Here is a 17771-nt window from a genome sequence, read left to right on the forward strand (position 1 = left end):
AGAAGTCAGAGCTGGGAGGCTATAGCGAAGTAAGCCTTCGCAGAGAGCGTCGTATAGCCGTAAAACAGAGCTGATGCTACATCCATCAGTGCTGTTGGAAAGCATGCCGAAGATGTGCGCGAATGACGTTAACTTCTCTTTTAGGCTTCTGATGTGAGGCGCCCATGTCAGATGGCGGCCGAAGGTAACACCCAGAAACCTCTGATGGGTGACATACGGTATCGGTACGCCTGCGGCCATTAACTGGTAGTTTGAGACGTCCCGCCTTGTAAAGGCTATGGCAGCGCACTTGGCCGGTGATATCGCGAGGCCACGCGTCGCGAGAAAGTTTTCAATCAAGCTTACTGCACGCTGAAGTCTCGATTGGAGAACACGCCTGTTACGGCCTGAGCACCAGATACAGATATCATCAGCGTACATGGATATTTCAACCCATTTCGGCAGGCATCTCTCAAGGCAATCATTGAAATATTAAAAAGAGTCGGGCTCAGTACCACACCCAGAGGGACACCACGGGTCACATTATGAAGGAATGTCTCACCATCCTCTCCAGACATTTAGATGGTCCTATCAGAGAGGTAATCAGACATCCAGTCGTACATTCGTCCCGCGAGGCCTACAGACCTCATTGCTGTCCGGACAGCTTCATGGAGAACACAATCGTATGCCGATTTCATGTGAATGAAGACTGGGATGGTAATTCGCCGTTTGATCTTTGCGTGCTTCACATGTGTTGCAAGAGCAATTACGTTGTCAATGCTCCTCCGGCCCTTGCGGAAGCCCGACATCTGCGACGGATAAACGCTTCTGTCATTCAGATCTCAGTCTAGGCGAAGCAGTACCATCTTCTCCATGAGCTTCTCAATGCAGCTTACACGCGCGATAGGCCGATACGAATCAATATCCGTGGGGTCTTTCGCGGGTTTCAGAACTGGCACGATACGAGCTCGCTTCCACCCAGGCTCAAGACGGCCGGTCTCTCAGGAGCGGTTGAATATTGACGAAAGCCACCACTTCGCATTGTCGCCTAGATGACATAAAACTGCATAGGTTATCCCGTCTAGGCCCGGAGAAGAGGCTTTGTTAACTGAGCACAGAGCAGCTTCAAGTTCTGCCATAGAGAATGGTTCACCGTGTAGGGTGTATTCGGTGACGGGTTCGCAGCCCTGGAAATGGTCGTTGGTGAAGACCCCGGTGCGGCAGTAATTTTAGCACAGAAGGCTTCAGCGACATCTAAGTCGCTTACCTTCATTCGCAGAGAAATGGAGTTAAAAGGGTACAACTGAGTTAGCGGTGCACGGAGACCACGCACTAAATTCCATATCCTTGTCAGTGGCTTCCGAAGGTCTAGCTTCGAAAAAAAGGACGCTTATTTACGTTTGGCAGGCTTCTTCAGATGTCTGTGAATGAGCTTTTGTGTGCGTCTGGCTGCTCGTATATCTTCTACCACGGAAGTCTTCCGTGCGCGCCTTTCTGCCCTTCTACGAATCGCCCTGAGGTTTTCATACTCGACGTCAGCCACTGTATACTCCTTTAGCAGGCTCGCGGTTTTTCTGCACAACCTCCGCGTATTTGCGACGCTGTTAATAGCATCGTCGTGTGACGAGAAATCACCAGCGCTTGTCTCGACGTCTGTGGTGAAGTTACCCCAGTTGACAAATTGAACGGCAGATTTACGGCGACCAGCAGGCAAACCGTCGGCAATAATGTAAGTCGGTACACGGTCGCTTCCATCAGACTCAATATCTGCATACCAGCTTTTGGTCGTTGAAAATGCTGAGGAAACCATGGTGACGTCAACAGCACTTGACATCCGTCCACGATAAAACGTTGGTTGCCCAGTGTTAGTAACACACAAACTGAAGCGGTCTGGAATGTCTAACAGGCGACGTCCTTTGGCCGTCGTTTTCTTACTTCCCCATGACGGATGATGAGCATTGAAGTCCCCCGTGAGGATGTGTGGAGGTGGTGTACGACGAATTATGTCCTCCAGGTGCTGAGTGTTCAGCGATGTGTGGGGTGGAATATACGCAGCGATGACAGTAAAGGAAACGCCTGCGTGTCGCACGGTAATAGCTGCGAATTCGTTAAACGCGTTAGGCGGCAGATTGTGTTGCATGAATGTGAGGTCGTTCCTCACGCATAACAGGACCTTCGTTGTTGCCACACCTGTTGATGAGCGCAGGACTGCGTACCCGGATATCCGTATATCTGTGGAAAGGTGTGACTCTGAAATTGCAACAATGGGGAACTGGTGTTTTTGCAAAATTCTGCGGGGAAGTCTGGAAGCCGCTGACGAAGCCCACATGCGTTCCATTGAAAAATTGTTGCGTTTTGCCTAATTTGCTGCACAGAGGGGGAACGTGTAGTGATGGGTGCCGCTACCTCCATTGTACAAAGGGAGGCGAAACGAAGTCGAGAAGCGTCACGACAGCTTTGGCCACTTGGGATGCAAGAGAGCCGAGAAAGAGGCGCACAGCTGCCACAATGGAGTAGATTACAGAACCGAGGCCTGCCGAGTTACGTTCGGCCTGAGACTCGCCTTGTCCTTTGAGTGAAGCATGGGAAGGAGCTCTGGAAGCCCGAGCAGCAGGGATCGGAGTGACAACTGGTGTTGACGCCGGCGCCCTCGTAGTCGTGGACATTGGTGCTGCCCTCGGAGCTGGTGAAACGGCCTCTACTGACGCCAGAGGGGGTCTATCCGCATGAGCAGGTGCCGCCGTGGTAGCTGTAGTTTCAGCTTTTGACGGTGCTCTACGTTGTAGGGATGGTAGGGCAGGAAAGCCTTGTAGCGGTTGTTGTAAAGCATGGCCTTGATGTAACGGCAGCAGATCAAATCGATAACCAGGAAAGTTTAATTTTAAAGGTTTCATTTTCCGGGCACACGTTTTTTTCGTTGTGCAGTCTATCGCCCACCTGACGCTGACGATTCTGTTTTGCTTAAATTCCATGACCGAATGATGAAAGTAAAGGGCAAGAATTGCATAGTTACTGTTGAGTTTAACCATCCTGCTATTTAATGAGAGCGTAAGCAATACGGTTTATCTAGTTCTTCTGATTCATTACTGGACATAATATTTACTCTTAACCTTCAATAAATTGTTCAAGACAACACTCGGGGAAATTCAGTCCTAGACCTGTTGCTAGTTTCCGAAATGTTTAGTGGGGAATTCTTCAGGTAGATTCAGGTATATCTGACCATAAATTAATTTCGTTTTCTTGGAGAAAGGGCAGTCTTAAACCGAAAGTCGTGACGCAGGACTCACATAAAGATTTTTTGATCGCAAACGACATTGCTGTGATAGACTATTTAGACATGCATCTGGAACAAACCGAAGACGATCCTGAGCTGTTTTGCCGACAATTTCGTGCTGCTGCAGAATTCTGTATTCAAAATTTTGTGCCTTCTTAAACACGACAAAAGCATGGCTAGAATCCTTCGATTAGAAGAATTATTCCCCTTAAGGCGTAAAATCAAGCGCCTCCGAAAGAAAAGGAAAACAGGATCTCCACCGTATGGCGAATTAAAAAATAGTTCACTGAGTAACGTCAAGTACTCTAGAAACCAGTATTTCCATACCACACTAGTAGAATTTATTAAAACCAGCCCCCAAAAGTTTTGGAGGTACCTGAGTCCGGCTAAACATGAAATTAGAAAGATAAGGGTAAACGAAAAAATTATCACTGACCCGAAACAAATGGCTACACAATTCAATGCGTATTTTTATACGGTCTTCTCTAATAGGGATCTGTGCGATATTTCGGAGTGCGTCTCTGGCTTCTTTGAGCGTCCAGTGGTAACTTATGAGGGAGTTGTTGAGATGTTGCTCAAACGGGATGTAAAAAAGTCTACAGGACCGGATGCCATTCCAAGTGCCTTTTTGCTACGATATGCGGAACAAATTGCAGCGTTTTTGACACGTTTGTTTAATTTATCAATACGGACAGGTGAGATACCTGATGACTGGCGTATGGCACGGGTAGTCCCGGTATTCAAAAAAGGAGACAATTAGATTACAGCAACTACCGACCAGTATCTATTACAAGCACGTGTTGTAAAATGTTAGAGCATGTCGCCGCAAATTATATTGAAACACTTTTATTGGAAAAAACTTTGTTGTCACACTGCCAGCATGGGTTCCGGAGGGCATGTCCACCATCACCCAGTTGGTTTTAACAGTGCATGAGGTTTCCGAAATTCTGGATCTGTCAGGGCAGGTGGATATGCTCTTTCTGAACCTATGCAAGGCTTTCGATAAAGTACCTCTTCGGAAATTGTTGTATAAATTAGAACAACCTCTCAGTATTGTTTGTTAGGTGAATTCATACCTAAAAAACAGGAAACAGTTCGTCGAAATTAACAATTGTGCCTCTGATATGCTTCCTGTATCCTCGTGGGTGCCCCAAGGTAGTGTGTTAAGTCCCCTCCTGTTTCTGATTTATGTCAATGATTTAGCAGAAGTTGTGAGTGATGTTTCAATGAAATTATTTGCTGAAGATCGTGTAGCCTTTAAGAAAATATCGTCCAAGGAAGATCACGACGTACTACAAAATAATCTTTCGGAAATTATTGATTGGTGTGATCGATAGGGCATGTTGCTCAACAATAAAAAAAGCATTATTGCTGCGTGTAACACGTAAGATGCATCCAAGTACATCTTCTTATACTCTTCAAAACATTGTCAACGCAGAAGTCCAAAAATACAAGTACCTTGGTGTTCTTATAAACTCAATTGGTCCGATCATGTATCCGATATCTGTATATCGTCTCTTCGTAAGCTCTGGTATCTGAGGTGGAAGCTCAAAAATGCCCCAGCCAACACTAAGCTAATGGCGTACAATGCATGTGTTCGAGGGAAATTAGAATATGCTTCAGTGGTTTGGGGTCCCTCTACTAAAAAAGAAATTTCTCAGTTAGAGAAGGGGCAGAGAAAATCCTTCCGATTTATTTACGGGAAATACCGCAGGCATGACTCACGATCTATTCTGATGAAATAAAATAATATTCAAACGTTAGATGACCGCAGACGGGTCAGTCGCCTGATATTTCTGCATGATTGCTTGTCAGGCAAAATAAAAATACGTTCTCCCGGCAGCGTGAAACCACGTGTAACTAGGGCTACGAGACGCACTCATGAATTCGTATTGACACCTATTTTCGCTCAAACAGATGCCTTCAAAAACAGTTATTTCCCCAGGACTGTTGCATACTGGAATTATTAACCTCTTGATGTTTTAAAAGCAAAAGATTTTGCAAAAGCGTTACAGCGTCATCTTTTTTCAAATTAATGTGTTCTGTGGTGTTGCTCTTGTAATACATGTGTATAAGATGCAGGGCACCGTGAATAGTTTCTGATATGTTTATTGCCTGTGTTCCCTTTCGTACTCGTTTCTTGACTATGTTTTGTATACGCCCCTCCTGTTTGGATCAAAGTATTGACCTGCAGTATCTCTAAATAAATAAATAAATAAATAAATAAATAAATAAAATAAAATAAATCAACATTGCTTCTGCCTAATCTGTCGTTCCGCCGCAAGATCCTTCGATTATCTGTTTCACAAAATTTATTTCCACGCGCATCTTCACGATTTTCTTTTATCGGCTCAGTGGCTAAGGCGTTGCGCTGCTGAGCACGAGGTCGCGGGTTTGATTCCCGGCCGCAGCGGACGCTTTTCTGATGGAGGCGAAAAGCAAAAACGTCCGTGTGTACGAGATTTCGGCGCACGATAAAGATCCCCAGGTGGTCAAAATTAATCCGGAGCCCTTTACTACGGCGCGCCTCATCGCCTGCGTTGCGTCGGCGCGTTAAACCCTACAATCAATCAATCAATTTTCTTTTATTGGCCCAACTTACATATCAGGCCGTGTCGATCATCACTAAAAAGTTGCCCCGTTCTCCTGCAAAACAAACAAACGCATTTTGTCATTCATTTTTACCCCGCACGATGAGTGAATAGAATGGCCTTCCCGAAAGGCCTAGTGTTAATACATGATAACAAGTTTTTCAAAGCCGCCCTACTTCCGCATTTTTCTGATTTTTCATAGGTCTAGTATTCATGTTTAAAACTGTGAATATTTTTATAGTTTTTGGACATCGTATCATGTCCGCATCAAATGCTGTGTGACTTGTGCAGTGTCCATTTTTTTCCCAAGTACCTTCTGTAATGACCTCAGTGACCTTGAGGGTATTCAAAAATAAATAAATAAATAAATAAATAAATCGGTTGAGGTCGCCTTTGGGGCCCGTAAATTACTATGCACAGTTGGTGCCAAATCTTTCCAGTGCTGTCTCACCCGTCAACACGCGTTTCCCCAATGAAGGTCCTTCGTCATTGAGCGACCAGTGTGAGTCTGCCTTCCAGCATGTAAAAGGTCTCCTGCCGGCGCTCACAGAATACAATCCCACCGCTTCACTGCACCTATATCTCCTCAGCGTATGGGCTCAGTGCGGTGATGTCCCATGTGGATGCTAAAGGCCAGTGGTGCCATATTGCGTACACATCGCGTGCACTCTGTAAGGCATAAGCGGGCTGCAGCCAGATAAAGAAGGAAGCGCTTGCCTTAGTTTTTTAAAGTCAAAAGGTTTTACTAGTACCTGCGTGGGCGCACATTCGGTCTAGTAGTAAACCACAAACCTTTTCCCACAGCATCGGGGCTGAAGATAGGTATTGAAGCTGAGCGGCAGCGCAGCCGCAGGAACCGCATAGGAAAGGGAGCATGTTGGTGCAGGAACAGGGTCGAGGCATCTTGAAGCTTGTTCTGCCGAGTAAAAGTCGGGAACTGGTGAGGGAATAAATCCAGCTATCGGCAGCAAAAGGGCCGGCAGCAATAAAATGGGGGTTGCGACGAACATCTCGATTAGTGCAGCCACGCCGTGCGCACCACCGTTATTCACGGGCCTTCAAAGTGGCCAGAAGTGTTCGAAGTTCCTGTCGCGGTGGCTGAGTGGCTAAGGCGTTGTTCTAAGGAGCCCGAGGACGCAGGTTCAAGTCCCGGCCATGGCGGCCATTTTTATGATGAAGCAAAGAGTGAAAACACCCGTGTGTTCAAGATTTCGGCTCACGTTTAAGGTCCCCAGGTGGCGCAAATAAATCCGGAGGCCTCCCCAACACCACGCGTCATCACCTGTGTCGCATCGGCGCGTTAACCCCCACAATCAATCAATCAATCAATCAATCAATCAATCAATCAATCAATCAATCAATCAATCAATCAATCAATCAATCAATCCATCAATCAATCAATCAATCCATCAATCAATAAATGGACAAATGAATGAATGAAGGAATCAATCAATCAATCACTCAATCAATTAATAAAGAAGTGTATAAAGTGAAGCAACCATCAGCTAAAAAGACGAAAAGCCGCTTGCACCATTTATGTTTGCTTCCCGAGAAGCTAGGCTGCGATACTGGACCGCAATTTACATTTGCGAAATTTCCAGAGTGCTGTCGTGATACATTGCATTACGGTCGTGTGCGATTCGGAGGTAATCGCGCCAGCTTCGACCCACGCGGAATTTTCGGCGCGCTTCAGAGTCTGTTTATGCATTCTCCTCTCCTTCGGTCGCTGTTCCTTCAAGCAGCCATCACTCCCGCGAGCTAAAACAGCCTTTTCCGCTTTATGGTGATATTGTGTCATTGTAATCATATGTGCGCTTCCTTCTTGGTTATCATGAGCTGCGATAGCACCCGTTTTTATAAATACCCCGTAATTCCCGACAATGTGTTTTTTGCCCACCTTTCCGAGAACTGCTGTGCCTTCTCTTGTCTCTGCGCTATCTTGAACAGCTTTGGATAACATTTTATTACCATCACGGGTTGTTGCTCAAAGCGGGATGTCGTCATTACGTGCACGATAAAAAGAACGACGGGGTTACTCGTTTTGCCACAGGATTCTTGAAAAACAGGGGCCTAGTGGGGATCAAAACGTCAACTAGGAACAAGGCACGTGACTAGGAACATGGCAGCAACAATGTACAGACGTTTACATGGTATTTACAACAAAACTGAAAAAAGTAGCTCTTTCAGGCTATGAAAAACAAATGTCATGCAAGTTTACAAATGATAAAAGCATAGTATAGAAACTAAAATTTACGCAGGCAAAAATGGAAATTGCAGAAATAGGTCTGCTTGTACAATTTCGCAGGACATGTAGTGTACGGATGAAGGTATAATGCATCATTTCAAACGAGCTGTGCAAGAATCATAGCACAATTTCAACCACTATCTTATACGCGCTAACAATAAAGATGCCACTTAAAACACGACAAAATAAACGTGTACACATTATTCGCAATGATAAGAGATCGGTTCTTGCATACGTTGCCACTAGCTGCGTTCATTTGAGTAAATTAATTATTTACACACATACTGATAAAAAACTCCCGTACTTTTTTTAGAAAAATAATGGCTGTATCTTTGAATTTATTAAGTGCCACAGGTAAATTGTGTTTTAGCAACTGTAACTTTTATTGCGTTTAAAAGTAGGAGATGAACCATAATTTGCCATCTCTGGTCATAATTGAAGTATCGCGGGGCGTAAGAGAGGCTAAAGTGTGCAAGGAAGTTTGACGTTCATTCCCGCAAAAATGCATTGATCAAGCGAAATTTATAGGTGGGTGTAAATCGAGTAATATTCTATTGTAAAAATAAATTTCCAGTGATGAATAACATGTCAACATTTGCTATGTGTCGTAAGGTTCGTTTTATTAATGTTTCCCTTGGTAGTCATTCCCAAAACTAAGCTACAGTAGTTAATTTGAGAGGCGAGCGAAGCATAATATATTTGGAGTTTAACATTAACTGGCAGGATCACCTGACAGCGAGATATAGCTCCTGCTATTGAAGAGAGTTTATGGGCACCATATCTCACATGCCACTCCCAACTCAGGCGACAGGAAAACCAGACACCAAGAATTTTGAGTTCATTAACCACTTCAAAAAGGATTTTATTAACAATTATGTATTTCTTAGATCTAAAATTTTATTTCTAGCCCGAAATATTACTGCTTTTGTTTTATTACCATTTTTCACAATTTTTATTACCATTACCAATTCTCAGGCAGTTTGCCTCTGACCACGTCGCCAACCTATCGAGGAGCGAGTTACACCCTACTATCAGACTATTGACATCTTTGCCTGAAACACGAACAGTCCTGTCGTCAGCATATATAAAGAATTTCACGCATTCGTCAATAAAAACTCGGTCAATAATATATAAATTGAATATAAGGGGCACCAAACCACTTCCCTGTTGCACGCCGCAAGGATTCGGTAGTCGGGACGATTCCATGTTGCTAAGGCGTACAAGGCATACGAGTTAATTAGGCAAAGTGGTGTTCGAGGAATTCGAAATGATGAGAATTTTTGGGGAAGGATCTGATGATTCGGGAGCCAAACGCGTTACTAAAGTCCATGAAAAGGCCAAGTGTAAAGTCGCCATTTTCTCTGTTGTGAACTTGCGTCACGTGAAGAGACTTGCGCCCCGTGAAGTGACTTTGCCCACTCTGTGCCTCCTCAGCTGCCCTTCTCTTTGTTGCTATATAGTTCGGCCACGACTTCCATTAGTTCTCTTTATTTCCACCTTGTCAAGCGATGGAGTAATGTCATTCCGTTCTGTGTACGTGATGTGTTGCCGCCACATCAGTTGTCTGGCCATGAGCACACCAACATTCCAACATTGCACTTGCTCTTGGGTGCCTTTCCCAGTGCCAACACTAATTAAAAATAACAATATTAATGTTAAATGCTGGCCCTGTAAAGAGCATGTCCTGCCTAGTAGAAATGTATGAAAAGAATTGACCCAATTTTTAGCGATGCTAAAATAACATGCAGCCAAGGTTGGCAAACTTACTTTGCGAGCACAGAGGTGTCAACGCCTTGTCCTTAAGAAAGTATTGTACACGTATATTTGAGTGCACAGCTGACCAAGTTATTATCTTTTTTTGTATTTTGTATGAAAAGGAATATTACAGTTCTAATATCAACATTGAGCGCCATTTTCTTAGTAAACAGGGAACGCAGTGACTGCCACCAGTGTCCTACTAGGCTTTCTCATCAAGACTGTGTTGATAGAAGCAGCCAAAGCGCGAACAAGTTATCAGACGTTATCAGTATGTAAAAAGAGAAGCATCAAGGCGGACTTGGCTGAATGCCATGTACTTGGACAAAGATGTCCGAGTTGAAAGAGCCTTATCTGAAACACGTGGCCGCCACTGACGCCAACGACCTCAAAGAGCCTTGAGGCATAGCGGTACGAGTGCGACGCAGACTTCGCTGAACTTTTTGACGACGGCGGCAGCAGCGACGTGACCTGACGAGGTAGTCTGCACTCATTGTGTTCTTGCAGGTTAGTCTGTTTTTTATGGTGTATTCCGGCCAATCAGGCGAGGTATACTTGCTGCTGGTAACTTGTTTTTTTATTACAAATTAATGCCCCGCACTTAACCAAAGCCTATTGTGCCATATTTTGGTATGCCGAGCTCACCCGCCGCTATAGCCCCGTGGCTAAGGCGTTATGCTACGGAGCATGAGGGCGCGGTTTGAATTGCCGGCCGCGGCGGCTGCTTTTCTTATGGAGGCAAAAAAAAATGCCCGTGTTCACGAGATTTCGGCGCACGTTAAAATGCCCAGATGGTCAAAATTAATACGGAGCCCTCCACTACGGCGCGCCGCATCGCCTGTATTACGTCGATGCGTTAAACCCTACCATCAATCAATCATATGCCCAGCTACGAAAGCAAAGAGTACCCTTGCCTATCTCGTCTGTCAACGTCGTCGTTTTCTTTGCGCTAAGCCTCTCATTCATTAAGTACCCTTGGTGTGAGGCTCAGCGCGCAGATGACCATGGTTGTGTGCTTGCGTGATGCTACGGTAACTGCAATTTCAGAAAATGCTCTTGCATAGCATAAACTACCTGCAGCTTTCGATTGGAATCTTGCCCAGAGGCGTCGCTATGTGAAATAAGCAAAGATGAAAAAAAACACTTACGGCGGAAAAACTTCAGAACGAAGACGTCAACGTAGCGAGCCTAATGGTAGCTGTTAACCAAAAGTATGTGTGCGTCAGGCTACTAAAACCTTCTTACGAAATATCAACGGCGTACAAAAAACGTCCAATTCGTATTGAAAAGTCTCTCCCGCACTAGTGCACAGGACATACATCAAAAGAGCCAGAACGGAGGATTTACGTCAGTTCAAACCAGGGAGAACGCGCAAAACTAACCTGTAGCGGCAAGCCACAGTGCAGGGGCAGCAGCGTGACGATGGCCCACGAGTGCGCTCACCCGCTGGAGGGCCCGCATGCCCCTGGCATCAGGAGATAGAGACTCCAAGGTGTTCCGAATAAACCGGCCTTGCTACGTGGTCTGGTCGTCTCTCTTTGTACGCCTCCGTGGCATTGGCTCTACAAACCAAACTGCGTGAAGTGTGGTGACGAGTTTACGGCGTTCTCGTCACCGAAAGTGAGGGCTTCTTCAGCGAAGCCAACACCGTAACATAGAATTTAGTCATACACCGGGGAACCCACAATAGAGTTCAAGCAATACAGTGAATGCCGTCTACAGTAGGCATAGTGCTAGGAGGAATCGTACAATTTTCGAAGCAGGCCGCAACATACCCCGGCCTTAAGAAGGACACAGGGTGACCAGATTGAAAGGACTTTCTCCAATAATGGTAACCGTGATAACGGAACAGGATTCTGCTCCAAGAACAACAAAAGTTCGTCCTCAACATTGAGGTTACACAAGCTCACGTAAGGCGGAAAAGAGAGAGGGCTATCAAGGCGCAGAACGAAAGCGACATTGATAATATCAGATAATGGCGGTTGTCATTGACCCCTCTTAAAATAGTTTCGGTTTTTCAGGTCATTGGTTGAACCCACAAAGCCTTCACAATTAGTTGACGCCTGCGGATTGGATTAGTAGCAGTGTTTAAAGTGCTTCACTTAAACACGAAATCCAACATAAAATCCAAAAGCGCATCTTACTTATTTTCAAAAAATTCAGGACCTGTTTCACGGGGTTTTGTTTTGAGAAACAAGGTATACAAGAGATTCCATGCTCTAGGTATTTCAAGCTGACATAGTTTCATTTTTAAACAAACTGGGTGTAGCGGAGGTACTGTACGTATGTCTCATGGAAAAAAAATTCTCTGCCCTTCCCCTCTGTGAGGAAGGATGAGCAGTAAACCTTGCCGCAGTCAACAGGAGCGTACAAAAAGTAGCACATTTTTTGTAATTTTCAATTTAGCATAACCACAAGTAATTGGCGAAATAAAATTTGCAAACCCTGCAGTTTTATGCTAGCGGACTAGGAGTCAGCTGCCTGTTGCCTTCCCGTAAAAGGCCGTGTGTTGGCAGCAAGCGTGTTGACGAACAAACGCCCGAACTGAACGGCTCCCCGAGCATGGAAGAGCAGCGATCTTGAAAACGGGACTGCCACATAGTACCGCTGGCCGTGGGTTGTGCGCTATTTTGCAGCACTATAATGTAGCAGTATTTTGCGGCTCCAATTGGCAGCACTATTTTTGAAGGAATCAAAATTTAATCGGAGCAAATAATATTCTGTGGAATGCAACAGACTACATTTTCAGAGGCGGTGAACAAATGCCGTAATTTTTCATCAGAAATTTTTCGGTGCGCAGCGGCGGAACAAGTCCTTCGTAACCTTGTTGTGAATGCTTCTTGGACATCAGCTCCGAGGTACCGCAAAATTATCACGCAAGAAAGCACTAATTCAAAAGGCTGGAGTCGATGGCATGTGTTGTTTACTCTTGCTCTATCGCCTGGATCCTTGCAGTTCAGAAGGGAAGGGCAAGGAATACAGGCAAGGTAGGCGGAGCTTTACGCTTTCTCAAAAAAATGTTAAGCGTGACACTTAGCTTCTTTGCTTAAATTGACGGCGCAAAACTAACGATGTTGGCAGCGGAATACGACTATTCTTCTTTGCAATAGCGAAGACGTCATTTTATAACCTGCACTTTTACAGTAGTGCGGTTTAAACAAGCAGGATATGTAAATGTCATTCCCCACTTTAGTAATTGTAATGGCGCTTCATGAATACCCGCTGAAATGGAAAAAAAACGATCTATGCAGATTAGAGAGTGAAAAATGCGTCGTCTCGCAATGACTAACGAGTTATTGGCAACGCAGCATTCTGGAACACAACGCACGTAGTGTATTCAGCAGTAGCTCATACGCTTATATAGCGTGGGTGGGGGGAAAGTGGATAAGAAGAAAGGGCACGGCCCGTGCCTAGCAAACATAAGGCGCACACTCGCGTCTATCTTATCACACCGATACAAGAAATATCTGTAGATTTTAGGTAGAGATAGACAAAAGTAGGCTAGTGCATTTTCTCCAGCGATGTAACCTGACGGTAGACTGAATGTTGGGCTTAATGTTAAGAGAAAGGGCCCATTGTAGAAGAGACGAAAATTAAGATGGAAGCACCAACGCCTAGCTATTCTACGTTCGTTAGGTCTGTGTACTTGTTTGACGAATATTCCAGATCAGTATGGAGCACTCTATGGGCGCCGGTGGGCGACAGAAGGCCTTCGTTGGTGACTGGGCAGAAAATGCCGACGGAGCAGAAGGCTACGACAGCATTTCTCGAGCCATCAGGTTGGATAACAATGCACTGCTCCAATTCTACACGAGGGCGTTTCTCCCGTTTCACCGTTCACACGGGGACATTGGAACAAACAAGCGTCTACGTGGCCGCTGTCTGGACATCGGCTGTGGCCCAGGCAGGTAAGTTGTCAAGATTCTCTGGTGGACTTTTGCTCGCGCTCTTGGGTAGGTCAAAAAATTTTCATTAACTATTTCCGAAAGCTATATTGCTGTTGCAAATAATGAATATTTAAGTGGCAGAAAAGAACAAAACGGAAACATAGACTTACTTGGGACGTCATTACAAATCTTAATATGTTCGAAGTATTCCCACTCCAGAAGTACGCTCTGCAATGCTAGCCGAATCGAAGGTTTGGCGATCCCATCCACAATTTCACCTGTTCTCTTACTATCGCTTAGCACTGCCGTGGCCGTGATCAGAGCAAATAATCGGTTAGTTTTAGCTACAAAAGCGTTCTCTAATGGCGGTCGTAACCGTAACCAAAAAAATTCTGAGAGACTAATAAATGTAATAGGGTGCAGGTTTGGGCGTGTTTGGATTCGCTGCTGTACTTTACTTGTGCGAGAAAGACCAAGAATAGACAAAACAAAGAGCTGTCGCGTCACCTCTCCGCAGCCTTAGTCTATTTTGCACTAAGAAATATCACGCACGGAACACCCTTTACATAAGGACATAAGGTGGCAAAATCAGGGCCTTGGTAGGGACTGAATCGCCTTGGAAAGAGCGCTGACCATCGAATAGGGGAAAGTACTTGAAAGAAGAATAGTGCAGGCTACTCTGCAGAAACATGACGCCAAAGCCAAAAGCCCGGCTTCCTTCTTCCATAAAACCGCGCATTTTCTGATACAAGGCTCGCTAGTAATAACAAGGTTGCCATGGCATACACAAATAAGCTGCCATTTGGCACACCTATCAAAGTAACGATCTCGGGGATCACATTTAAGCAACGAGGTTTCTGTCCTTGCTCCACTCTCCCTCGCCCCAGCATGAGCTTTGCATTTTGTGTCGGGTTGTTTCATTCCAGCCATCGCAGACATGACGCTTTTATTTAAACTACTTCTGCTCGCTGCGGACGGGCGATCCGTCGTCATTAGCGGAAACAGATGAAGTGTACAATATATCCGCTCGGACTGGGTACCTTAAGGCTCGGAGAGGCAGGCAATGAGAATAACGGTGAGAGACGATGAACAGTCTGGGTGCACAGGTAATGAGTGACATGGAAATTTGGGATGGTGTAGCCGTACATTCAAGCAAGAAATATGCTCTCCGCCCAAGCAATTCGGCAGTAGCAAGACAGAAGCAGTTCGCTTTCATTCAGAGCGACCTTTAAGCATCGCGTGGCGCATGTTGAGGTTTAATTTCGCCGCACGACGGACAATCAGCATTGTTTATGTTACAAAAACTATGAGTATGCTTCAAGTGAAATAGTTCCACCGAAATGGTGAAGAAGGTATTCGCGTTCTTCGACATACCTATGGAGGGAAGCCCTGTACAATGTACTGCAGTTTAAACGAGGCAGTTACTTGGAGAAAAAAGCTTTTTTACTCTACGCCTCCTGTTTATCGGAAGTTTTCTTTAACGCAAACCCTGGTTCGAATATAAAAATTAGTGCCTTTCCACTCTGTGAAGAAGGATGACCTGCAACGCTCGACGCAGTCCAAGGAGTGCACGAAAGAAAACACATTTATCGTAATTTGCGTTGGAGAATACTTCCTAGCCCATTAGCTGTATGAACCCCTGAAGGATCCAAGCTTTGTTTTTGCAGATAAACATGGAACTGCCTGTGGCCCTCCCGCGTCGTAAGCATCTTACTGTTTGTGTAAGGCCGGGTTTGTGTAAGGCAACTGTCGTAATACCTTGAAAAAAGCCGAACTGCATGACATGCCATTTGTTTACGCGCATAGATCAATTTTTGCGTCGGCAGTCTGCACATATCCTAACACACAAACCCAATCTGCTCTACCACTGACTCCGGACATGTCCTATTTGGGCGTTTAACGTCCGCGTTTAAACTTCGTACCAGCACAACGGACATGCCATCCATCAGTACGGACATGAAACCTATACCTGCGCGTGCGCGCCCCACCTCCTCCCTCCCACTATTCTCCACTAGAAACGTGCGCACGCATAAACCGGCCACCGGTCAGGTGCGAGTGCTGTGAAGTGGACGACGCTGTCGAAAATATCCCCTGAAAGCCCTCTGAAGAAGTGATATTGGCTCACGCCGGCGTTCCAGGCGGGCAAGTTGCTGTTCATCCTTGAGGGATTCGCCGCTACTCGACGAGCTGAACTTCAGGCGTTAACGACGGCGCCAGCAGCTTACCATTGTTTTTGCGCCCATTTGCGTTTGTGTTCGGGCCAACGCTTTAATTTTTGCTCTTCTTCCTCTAAACGAACGGCATGCATAAGTCCCATAAATATTTGAAACTTGGAATCGCTTGAGCTCCATTCCCGCGTGGAAACATGTGGCTCTCCGTTTTCCTTCCCCCCTCCTATGCATCTTACTGTGTGCCTAGGATGTCTGTGTAGCACCTCAACCCACAACCGAACCACTCGATTAAGGAGGACAGCCGAGTAACCACATTGATCCATGTAATTTCGACATCTGCATCTTCAACCAGCACAACCGGCATTTCATGACTTGCAGAATGCAGCCTAGCTGTGCGTGCACGCCCCCCTCTTTCTACCGCAAAACGTGCACGCATAAACCAGCAACCGGTGATGGCGCAGACTAAGGCGTGAAAGACACCGGCGAAAATATCGCTCAGAAGGCTTTCTAAGTTTAAAAAAAAATAAAGGCTCAAACCGGCGTTCCAGCTGGGGAAATTTTTCTTCTAACGGGAGGGATTCGCAGCTACTTGGAGAAGTGAATTTTACCGGAAACGGCGACCGCGGGTTTCGGTTGTTTATGGAGGAAAGCAAGGGGCTTCCCTCTAAAACAACCGAAACCCACCGTCGCCGTTCCCCTTGCTTCCCCCTAAAACAACCGAAACCCGCCGTCGCCGTTTCCGGTCAAATTCACTTCTACAAGTAGCTGCGAATCCCTCCCGTTAGAGACATATACTGCTTTGCAGTAAAAAGTTCTGGGGAGAGGCTCTGACAGGTGCATACTCTGCCTCCATAGGTCGATCACTGCATCCCTGAGCGCCGACCGACATTCAGGCATGTCTGGTGTGGTACTGAAAAATCTGGCCCGAAAAGCAATGAATAAAACTCTGCGTAATGTGAACAATTCAACCCACGTGTCGGAATGCTAGAAAGCGTAGCTTTATGTGCGAGGCATGTCTTTTCGCCATGCTAGGCAAGACATTGTATTACAAAGTTTCAAACTATTTCGATCCTTTTTAATGGATTTTATATCTACGGCCGATCGATGGCAAGGAGTCGCTTTCATAACCTGCGGCCGTGGTATATCATTGCTGATTAGCGTCAACAACAACCGATTCTCGGCGACCCTTCCCGGCCAGATAGCGTACAAGAATGGCTGCACCCGGCTCCTCAGCCCTCACCCAAACCTCTTCTTGTCCAGGAACATTAGACCCACCACCTAACCTCGCTCACCCACTGGTCACCGAGATGGGTGTAGTTGCCGTGGAAGGGGAAGACTTTTCACCCGAGGACTACGACAACGGTGCCGGCTGGCTACCCAGTCACCGCCAGCGGAGAGGCCGCACTTTGACGCGATTGGGCCTAACCACACCGAATGCACCGAACAAACAGGAGCCGCATGCGCCCGAGAAGATCTTGCCCGAGATTCCCCTACGGCGTCACACCAGTCATCAAGCGAGACAGCCACGCTTGCCTCAGGAAGACCTCAAGGTGGTGCGTGACCCCCCCCCCCCAACGTGCTGGACGTATCTAATGTTAGTGAGGGTCTCCTTCAACACACTGTACTCAGGGCCGCAGGAATCACAGCAACCGACGCGGTCGACGATATTCTTCGCTCCCTCCCTCAGCAGAACCTCGTCATGATCAGTACGCCTTCCATAGCGCGCGCAGAACACTACAACCGCATTCGCAGTTTGCAATTTGGAGAGCTTTGCCACACTGCAATAGCATACACCACCCCAGCGGACAATGCCAGTAAAAGGGTGATTCACAACATTCCGTACTACGATACAGCAAATGACATCACCCG

At 46.1% G+C, this 17771-nt stretch overlaps 1 protein-coding gene across 2 annotated transcripts in view; it reads left to right on the plus strand.

Moving 5' to 3' along the window:
- Positions 1-10202: 10202 nt before the first annotated feature.
- The window catches only part of LOC144141272 (uncharacterized), a 32613-nt gene continuing 25044 nt past the window's right edge, over positions 10203-17771 (plus strand). The window contains exons 1-2 of one of the 2 annotated variants that reach the window (XM_077672849.1): positions 10203-10351; positions 13511-13752. In XM_077672849.1, the coding sequence (XP_077528975.1) occupies positions 13517-13752 (236 nt within the window). In that variant the 5' untranslated portion in view covers positions 10203-10351; positions 13511-13516. The remainder of the gene's footprint in view (positions 10352-13510; positions 13753-17771) is intronic. The other variant, XM_077672850.1, reaches the window with a different exon arrangement.

The sequence above is a fragment of the Haemaphysalis longicornis genome, unplaced genomic scaffold, assembly GCF_048455015.1.
Source record: "Haemaphysalis longicornis isolate Haplotype H1 unplaced genomic scaffold, Haemaphysalis longicornis Haplotype H1 scaffold_6, whole genome shotgun sequence".
NCBI lineage: Eukaryota > Metazoa > Arthropoda > Arachnida > Ixodida > Ixodidae > Haemaphysalis > Haemaphysalis longicornis.